General features: G+C 35.5%; 1 protein-coding gene across 1 annotated transcript; it reads right to left on the bottom strand.

The window, feature by feature from the left end:
- Nucleotides 1–675: 675 nt before the first annotated feature.
- On the bottom strand, nt 676–8,853 carry LOC121297807 (transcription factor GATA-5-like). The gene is made up of 7 exons (XM_041224315.1): nt 8,385–8,853; nt 6,934–7,636; nt 3,789–3,973; nt 2,537–2,662; nt 2,311–2,398; nt 1,912–2,039; nt 676–1,654 (listed from the first exon to the last, which is right to left on the bottom strand). The coding sequence occupies exons 2-7, from the start codon at nt 7,430–7,432 to the stop codon at nt 1,517–1,519; spliced, it is 1,164 nt and encodes a 387-aa protein (XP_041080249.1). The 5' UTR covers nt 7,433–7,636; nt 8,385–8,853; the 3' UTR covers nt 676–1,516.
- Between the last annotated feature and the right edge of the window lie 451 nt (nt 8,854–9,304).

The following is a 9,304-nucleotide window of genomic DNA, read 5'->3' as shown; positions in this document are numbered from 1 at the left end:
TTATAAAATCATCTTGGTGCAAGACCTTTGCCCAGATATTACTTCAGGTAGAATCAGATTCCCTAGACAGGGAGGCAGGCACAGGTGGGTGACCTGTGTGGGAAACACTGCTTATATTGATCTTTCTGTAAAGAAGATGTAAACATGGAGTATATGTAATCAGTAGATTAGGTAGATAGGTACTATTTAAGTTATTATGGTACTCACCCCAGTTCATAGTAAGCAAATTTTTTTCCTATGTGTGCTCCATTCTTGTCAGTTGTTTAGGTCAGCAATTGGTGGATATGCATGATGAGACTGTTGTTGCACTGCTGGTAGTCCTTTCAAAGCAGAGCTTCGGTACAGCATGTCTCTTGTCAGACCTGCTTTAGAAATGCAGTCTAGAAGTACCTGTGCAGCGCCTTTGCTCTTGACATGAGACATGAGTTTTAATTGAAAAACGAATGATGATTAAAAATGAACAGCATTCTGGCCCAGTAAATTGTTATGACGAACAATGAAGATTAGCCAGTTCTAGAGTAGCTATAGAGTCATGGAGATGAACACGTGGGTTCACCAGTTTTAAACCGTACTACAGGTCATCTGAAAATACAAGAACCGCCCTAGATTGGTTGTTGGAGCAATGGCAGTTTACTGCATATAGATGTTGTGATTGACACCCTTCCCTAGTTCTTTGAGAGCAATAATATTGAGGTGCGCTATAATTCATTTAACAATGTTTGAGTCTGATTCCTTATTAAACTGTAGCTTTTTGTTTGCAGGGTCTTATGGGCGGCTGTGAAATTCTGAACAGGTGGGGTCTACTTGGATACTAAACAGGAGATGGAATACATAGAAATAAGGATTTCAAGGGGTCCAAATTAGCACAACAATTAAGAAAAAAAAATCTACAAGCTTATGAAATCTTTTTATTATGCACATTTACCCCTTTTTCAACAACTTTTACTGTGAAAAGCTTGTGTTGATGTTTTGTTTTCATTTTTGAAACACTCCCCATGATTTTTGAAACAGAACTGGAAGAGCGCCCAAAACTGAACTCTAAATATAATAAAACATAAAACAACTTAAAATACAGCAGATAATTAAATGTTTACATATTCATACAATTTTAAAATTTGTAGTATTGCCTTTTTTTTTAAAGTGAAAGTCATTGCACTTAAAGATTGCCATACATAAATGAAAATCACTGGAAGCCAAATAGTTAATCATTTATTATTTTAATTAAAAGTGTTATTTTGGTTTAGAAAAATGCTTCTCTTATACTTTAACTGAGTTTTAAGATTTCTATAGAAACCAAGTACCACATAGAGGTCAAAGTAATGTTTTAAGTATTTCCAAAAAATAAAATGTGTTCTTAGTCACGCGTGATCTGATGCAATCAATTAGAAAAGTTAAAAACTACATTTAAATCAACAGCTATGTCATCATCTCAAGTCCATAGGTAGTTCTTCAATGCTGTCCATCAATAACGCATGTTGGAAAGTTGGTCCAGAATCACACATTGGAAGGTCAGAGTTTATACCAGTGCCAAAGCGCACCATGAATCCTGTCTTACAGGAACAGATAGTCCGGTCTGTTGGGCGATGGAGGATGGTGTGAAGTGGTAATCCTCATACTTCAGCTCTGTATGTCCGTGGTCTGTGTGAGCCGGTGCCTGAGGGAAGCAATAAATAAACCTGATAAGCTTACTGTAACACAAAAGACAGCAGACAGTGAGTGCTTCACACACATTTTAAACACAAGCCATTTTATTAATAGATTACACAGCTCAGCCTCTAATTTAACTCAATAATTCCAAGACCATGTTACCATAATTAACGGAAGTAAGTTTAGTTGCTAGTTTTGCAAATCAGCTTTCTAATGTTACCAGAACTACTCCTTAATGTTAAAGACAATGTCATGTGAGCGTACCTGAGTACCAGATGCCACCGTTTGGCCTGAGAAGGGGGAGGCAGACATGTTGGGTTCACTTTTTATAGTGGAGGCGCTCTCAGAGGTAGTTATTAAAGGGGGTGAGTTTGTACTGGAAGCTGAGGAACCTGCAGAAAAAGAAAGATTTTTTTTTTTTTATTCAAGTAATAAAAAGAAGCAAAAGAAAAGTGAATGCAGATTCAAAAGTCACCAATATTTATAAACTGAATTAATAACCCCCAGCACTATTGAACATTGTTGACTAAGCTTTGTGATGAAATAAATAGGCTACCTTTGAAAGAGTATTTGTTGCTTATCAGGCCCACACTGTTTTGCTTTCACTATTATTTTTAGGTAACCCTGTAGTATACAATATTTAGTGCCAGTAACAAAGCCTACCTGTGGAGTTTTTACATTTGTTCAGATTCTTGGGTTTTCTTTTTCTTGTTTGAATGCTCTCTTTCTTCATAGCCAGGGGTCTTGCAACCTGAAAAAGAAACACAGCAACATAAAACCTCTGCAGCTAGACCCAAATTAAAACATCTGTTTTTATAATGATCACAAGATTTACAGTGTTGTTAATAATACAATGCATATTATATGGGGGTGAACATGCACAACATACCCCATGTAGTTTCATGTAAAGCCCGCAAGCGTTGCACACCGGCTCCCCTTCTGCGTTCCGTCTCCACAGCGTTGTGGTCGTGGTGTGGCAATTCGTGCAGCACAGCCCAGCCCGCCGGGAAGAGGACTGCTGGACCGAAAGCAACAGAACACACAGGTTAGGACGAGGGTTCAGTAAAACTACAGTACGCTGACGGCACGGCTTTCAAAACCGGTTCTATAAAACGTGGTTATTGGTCAACACAACGGCAAATAACCATTTCAATTGACCAACAACAACTAGTGACGAGTGTCATCTGTTCATTTTTTTTTTAAATGTTTTTTGTTGCTTGTTATATATGCAACATGATTATTTATTTTTTTTCTATTGGCTATTGCCATTTAAACATGTATTACAAAGAAATTCGGTCGGTATTGTTAGCATTTGGCAATTGTTTGGAAAAAGTAACTGTTTGGAATAATGGTATCGTTTTTATTGTTATTATATTTTACCGAGTATGGATGGACTATTTAGGTCTCTGTATTAGTGCTCGCACAATTGAGATGTGCTGGCTCTGCGGCAACATAAAATCAAAGCACTAAATTAAACGCCTGTAATATTGTTGTTTTGATATAAATTGTTTATTAAATAAATCTTAGGACCGTTTGCCCTAGTAGTTCTTTTTAAATTCCGATTGCTTAATTTGATTTAGTTTCAGAGAAAAAGATAAGCTGTCAGGTAGTTACGGTGGCATTTTAAACCGAACCCGCCACATTTTTTTAATTTTTTTTTTTTTTTTTTTTTTTTCAGAACATTGGTTATTGTATATTCTTACTATAACAACCTTTCAAGGACAAGGTATTTTTAGGACAAAAGCTAAAATAATGTATTGCTAATTCTCAAGTGGGTTATTACTCAGCAAGGCCATCTAAGTATTCTTTTGATACAAATCTGAGCCACTAAGGAAGTCGTTGACCCTGGTTTGTGTAATGGGTTTCCTATCGTCACCTTTTCTTCGTCATAGACCGTGATTTTTTTTTCTTTATATTGTAAATGAAATGTGTGTACAATCTAAACCTGACTCAATTTATTAAGGGTGTGTTTAGATTAATTCACTGCCTGAAAATTAATATTTGACTACAGTTGCATCTCTTATTTCCGTTCTGCATTTGTTTAACATTCTATATACTGTCACGGATTTAGAATTATTATTATTATTATTATTATTATTATTATTATGCGAAAAAATAATGAGAAATGTGCAGTATCTTACCAGTCTTTTCTGTGGTTTGATAAGGGGTCTGTTGATGCCGTTCATCTTGTGGTAAAGTCCACAGGCGTTACAGAGATAGTGGCCCGTGCCATCCCTCCTCCAGAGCGGCGTGGAGATGGAGCCGCAGTTAACACATTCTCGACCCTCGCCCGGCCCTCGCCCGGAAATTCCTCCATTAGATCTAAAATTTTAGAAAAAAAAAAAATAAATTTATATATTACATATATATATATATATATATATATATATATATAGATATAATATATATATATATATATATATATTATAATGTATACCTTTTTTTATTTGTTTTTTTTTGAAAAAATCCCAAACCAACAACAACAACACAACAACAATAATAACAATAACAATAATAATAATAATAATAATAATAATAATAATAATAATAATAATAATAATAATAATAATAATAATAATATACCAGTTGATGTTATTTTCTGTTACAGTTATTAAACTATGTGGGGGAGGGGGGCGGAGTGTTTGTCGGCTTATTTAGTATAGACTACAGCTTAAAGGGAATCCAATTATAGCAGGAAAATCAAATACCACCTCACATTTCTTTCTCCTCAAATTATAGCACAAGTGTTTTACGATGATTTATAAGGTCAGTAGTATTATTTTATTTCGTGTTATCAGCTAATATACACAAGTCTGGAACAAAAACAAAGTTAAGATTTATTGTCATTTCAGTATGGGTATAGGCTATAGTTTTTCATGTTTATTATCTGAAAATTGAATGTTGTCCAAAATGTATTATTGATTTATTGATTTATTTATTTTTAAACTTGCAAGCACTTTTATCATGATGGGAATAAGATTTGTCTGTGCGATTAAATCACCGGTTTTTTTTTTAACAAAAAAGATTACAATATTTTAATAACCGGAGTATTTAGCTTATAGGATATCGTCTATTTCATATCAGATATACTGCAGCTTATACAACACACATATCTAACTGTATGTAGACCGACAGCGAACATAATAATGTAAAGGCTACATGAAGCAACGATTTGATGGGGTGACGCGTGCAGAGCGAGGTCTCTAGCAAAAACAGATCATCGTTGTTTTTGTTATTGTATGCTGATAGTAGCAAATGAAGAGCTGGGGAGGCTGTCCTGATTTCAATCAAAGCGGGTTTGGGATGCTGGCCGGTGGCGACAGGCAGACTGGGGCAAGAAACTGATGGAATGTCTTTTGGTGATTTAAATGTCTTTGTGATCCAGTGTTTCCAATATCAATCACACCTTGAAGCGACGCAACACTGACAAACGACAGACTACCCCATTCCCTGCAAGGGGAATGGATGGGGTCAGCTCTTCTGCACTTAAACGTTTAGAGAGCGTAATCCACTATATACAGATGTACAGAGCACATTAAAAAAGAAAAGAAAAAAAGGCCCCATTAAAATAACGTCTCTGTGTTCTTTAAACAACTCGAATGGCTGAGCATTTAGCTTACTGTTTTCAGCGCGAATTTCAATTGTGTGCGGATACCACCAACACGTTTTGCATATAAAGGTGTATTGTAGTTAAATGTGAGGTTAAACTTTCTTTATAACTTTGTAAATAACAAATACTAGCATTATACTGGTTAGAGTGTTATATGTATTATATATCAGTTGACCATAGACTGATAAGATTCTTACAGTTTAAAAAAGATTTAAAAAAACAAAAACAGAAACTAAACACAAAAAAAACAAAAAAAACACCGTTGCACTTAAAACATTGTAAATCCCTTAAAACTTAATTAGCGGTAGTTAAATTACAATTACATAATTACGGCAAGTGTTATATTGAGACCACATAAAAACAGTAGATTTGTGTGTAGCAAACGTAAAAAGGACAGGATACTGGGACACCACCTGTAATGTGCGTGGCAAGTGGCGTAGGCTATATAAATATGTTACCCTAACCTCTCCTCCGCCAAGAAACTAAACAACAACAACAACAAAACTCTGAAACTCTTTAAAAAAAACCTCTGTGGGTGCTTTTCGGTCTCAATTTACTCTCCATTACTACAAAGATAAGATTTATTCACAGCAATAAATCTGATATTGACGCCATTTTGCTTTTTTTCTGTTTAATTCCCAAAACAGCAACAATATAATACATATATCAATAAATAAAAGTGATCTAACACCTGGTCTTCTATATTGAGATTTGTGTGGATTGCACATCAGTGGGATTTACTGCTGAACGCTTGATCGGATTTCATTGTCTCCTGAAAGACCCGCCGATTGATGTTATTTGCGAATTGTTTGGGAGAAATGGAATTAGGAGACCGCGAGTCTGTTCTTCGCGAGGCAAGTAGATGTACTTCAATAACTAACTTAAAAGACGCGAAGCTATAAAACCGCGGTCTGTTTTAAACAAAGTAATTTATGTAGAAGCACACAGGTCCTGATCCACAGAACACAGCACTTAGGGTTCATTTTTCAGCTGAGCTGATTTAGTGAATTGCATTTATTTATATATTTGAAAGTTTCAAGTTTTGCAATTTGTGTCCCACATTAAACACAGGGTAATATATTATAAACAGTTCATACTTTGTGCTGCTGATGGATTAAGGGATTTAAAAAAAAAATACACAAACTCACATAAACCTACAATTGTGTTTACATGCTTGTCTCGGTGGTACCATATCCTATCTATTTATCAACAGCTCTCTGTAGGAATATGTTTGTGTGTGTGTGTGTGTGTTTCTGTATATATATATATATATACACACACACACACACACACACACACACACACACATATACACACACAGCATATATATGCACTATCCTTAAGTTAAACTGCTCTGAAATTAATAAATACATCTAGCATGCAATTCCACACGATATACTTCTCAAGAATAGATTTATGCAGTGCTACGTTCCTATGTCTGAAACAACCCAAACACACTGTCATTTTTATACATGTAAAAAATGCACAACCTATTATCAACAATTCAAGGAATGTCTAGCAATGCAATTTGCCAGTACAGTGGCTTAGTTGAGCACACCAGGTTTTTTTTAAAATACTCTAAACAATACAGATGTAGGCAAGACTGCTAGTTCAATAAAAAAAAAAAAATACTACTTCGACTACTACTACTACTAATAATAATAATAATAATTTACCTAAACTGGACCGCCTGTTCTGAAGACTTTGGATCATGGTGGTTTCAAAGTGTGTTGGTGCCCATGACGATGCAACCTCCGGGCTCATGTAAGTCGGGTAAGGGCTATAGGTTCCGCTGACCGAGCGCACTAAAGCGTTACCATATTGCTCCGTTCTGCCGCTGTTGCTGATCACCAGCGGGTTCTGGTACGTTCCTTCCCTGGTGCTGCTGCTGACTGCGGTGCTGTGCGGGTAAGAGAACCCGGACGGAGCGTGTGGACTTCCCGGGTTAAAGGCTGTATCGGTACCCGCCTGCGCCCAGCCGTGGTGGCTGCCAAGATGGTGAGTCTGATGTGCCGAGTCGCAGCTCTGGAGGTACGGCAGCGTCTGGAGCATGGCAGGCACTCTGGTTGTAGGGACGTACACAGGTGAGCTCGCGGAGGAGTGGAGGTAGTTCCCCGTGTCGTGCGGGTAAGCAGACTGTCCATGGTTGGGTGCTAACGCCAGGCTCGGATACATTCTGCTGTCGTCGGGCTAACTTGTAGGTCCTTCTGTTGTCCTGGTATCCTTTTCAGTAATTGGTAAAGTACTGCCACCCCGCTCAGGTGCGTGACTCGATTTAGAATGGAATCCAACACGGTCTGGGCACTTGAGACAAAGGATCCCTTTAAAGTCAAGCCGCAATAAACAACTCTCTCCCAGTGATTATAATCTCATTAATACCTGCAACGAAACAGACAATGGACGTTAAATCTAATCAACTTCTTTCTGAGCACAAGTTTTTGTGACTTCTAAGTGCAGAATGCATATTATATTGCTCGTGTTCAAAAGCAGTGCTAAAGGGTGTGACCGCTTGTTTTGTATGCGCAGTATAGGCTACCAATAAAAATGCACAAACCGCTACCAGTAGAACATAAACTGATTATTATTAACAATGTAGAGACAATAGGCTACGATATGCTTTGACAACAGTTTTCAGTTCATTTAAAAATCTGGTAATACACACAGCATACTATCTAGCCACAAAAGTATATATATATATATATATATATATATATATATATATATATATATATATATATATATATATATATATATATATATATATATATATATATAGTATTTAACAAGTAAGGTGCAGCTTTAAACGTGGAAACAGTTTAAACAGTTCAGCACAAATGCCTCCTCCTGTTTTCGATATGGCAAAGGAGAATATGGCCTGGTGAAACAAAATCAGGCATACCTGCCTTCATCATCAAAAGATAACATTACATTCATATCATATCACGTACTTATATTATTGTATCACATCTCACACATAACATAATGTATTGATAATATACTCGCACAAATACAATTTCATCCAAAACCCATCACTGCACTATCTTAGCAGATAAGGGCATCTGAAAGATAAGCAATTCACTTCATATATATACCGCAAAAAACTAAAAGAAAACTCGCAGATACTTACAGACAGAGTAAGATCAGAAACTCTGTAGATATAAGAACGTTTTTTCAATCATCAACACCAAAGCAATAAAGCGAACAGGGCTATTGTCCGGTTAAAGTAAATGGGGATCAGCAGGTATACGATCCTCTTTGTAAAACTCCTGTATCTGTAAGCAAACAACTGTTGCCTTCGCTGATAATCTCAGATTTGAAGTGGGTTCTCCCTGCATTGGCTCCAGCAATTTACAGCCAGTTATTATTTGTATGGGCAGGGCCACGTGACCCCTCCTAGGTGGAAGATTGAGTTCTGGGGAAAAAAATGGGTGTTTACCTGAAATTGACTCTCATCTGGAGTGAATGTTACAGGATTGATCCAAATCAACTATTACCGACTTTTTTTTTTTTTTTTTGTAATTCTGTAGCCGATTGTTCACTGCCACCTCGATGTTTTGTATGCTGTCCTTTCACACGGAAATGTATTCAAAAAGCGTAGCCTGTTTTCATTGGAATTCATCTTATTCAGAATAAGCAAGTGTCTTAAATATTTGTTTACAATGTTTTTATTTCACAGAATTTGTTACAAAAATCAAAGATTTTAAAATGATTAAATATTCTTATAGTCATTTTTTCAAACCTCTTATACCATATAAAGTATATATATAACATATATATATATATATATATATATATATATATATATATATATATATATATATATATATATATATATATACATATATATATATATATATACACACACATATATACACACACACATACACACACTTATATATATATATATATATATATATATATATATATATATATATATATATATATATATATATATATATAAAACTATAAGATATATAATATTATATTTTAAAATATATTAAGCAATATAATAACTGATAAAATCACACTAAAAAGGACAATTATGCC

The sequence above is a fragment of the Polyodon spathula genome, chromosome 23, assembly GCF_017654505.1.
Source record: "Polyodon spathula isolate WHYD16114869_AA chromosome 23, ASM1765450v1, whole genome shotgun sequence".
Taxonomy (NCBI): Eukaryota; Metazoa; Chordata; class Actinopteri; order Acipenseriformes; family Polyodontidae; genus Polyodon; species Polyodon spathula.
Note: the sequence above shows the minus strand (reverse complement) of the source record. Positions and strands in the feature narration are given on the sequence as shown.

Bases quoted from the DNA above. Each gene is read 5' to 3' on its own strand.
- LOC121297807 (XM_041224315.1), bottom strand. From the start codon at position 7,432: ATGTATCCGAGCCTGGCGTTAGCACCCAACCATGGACAGTCTGCTTAC. The intron at 3,974-6,933 runs GTAAATTATTAT...TTTTCTAAAATT, and splicing joins GAACAGGCGGTCCAGTTTAG to TTAGATCTAATGGAGGAATT. The intron at 1,655-1,911 runs GTACGCTCACAT...TGCTTCCCTCAG, and splicing joins CGGTGGCATCTGGTACTCAG to GCACCGGCTCACACAGACCA.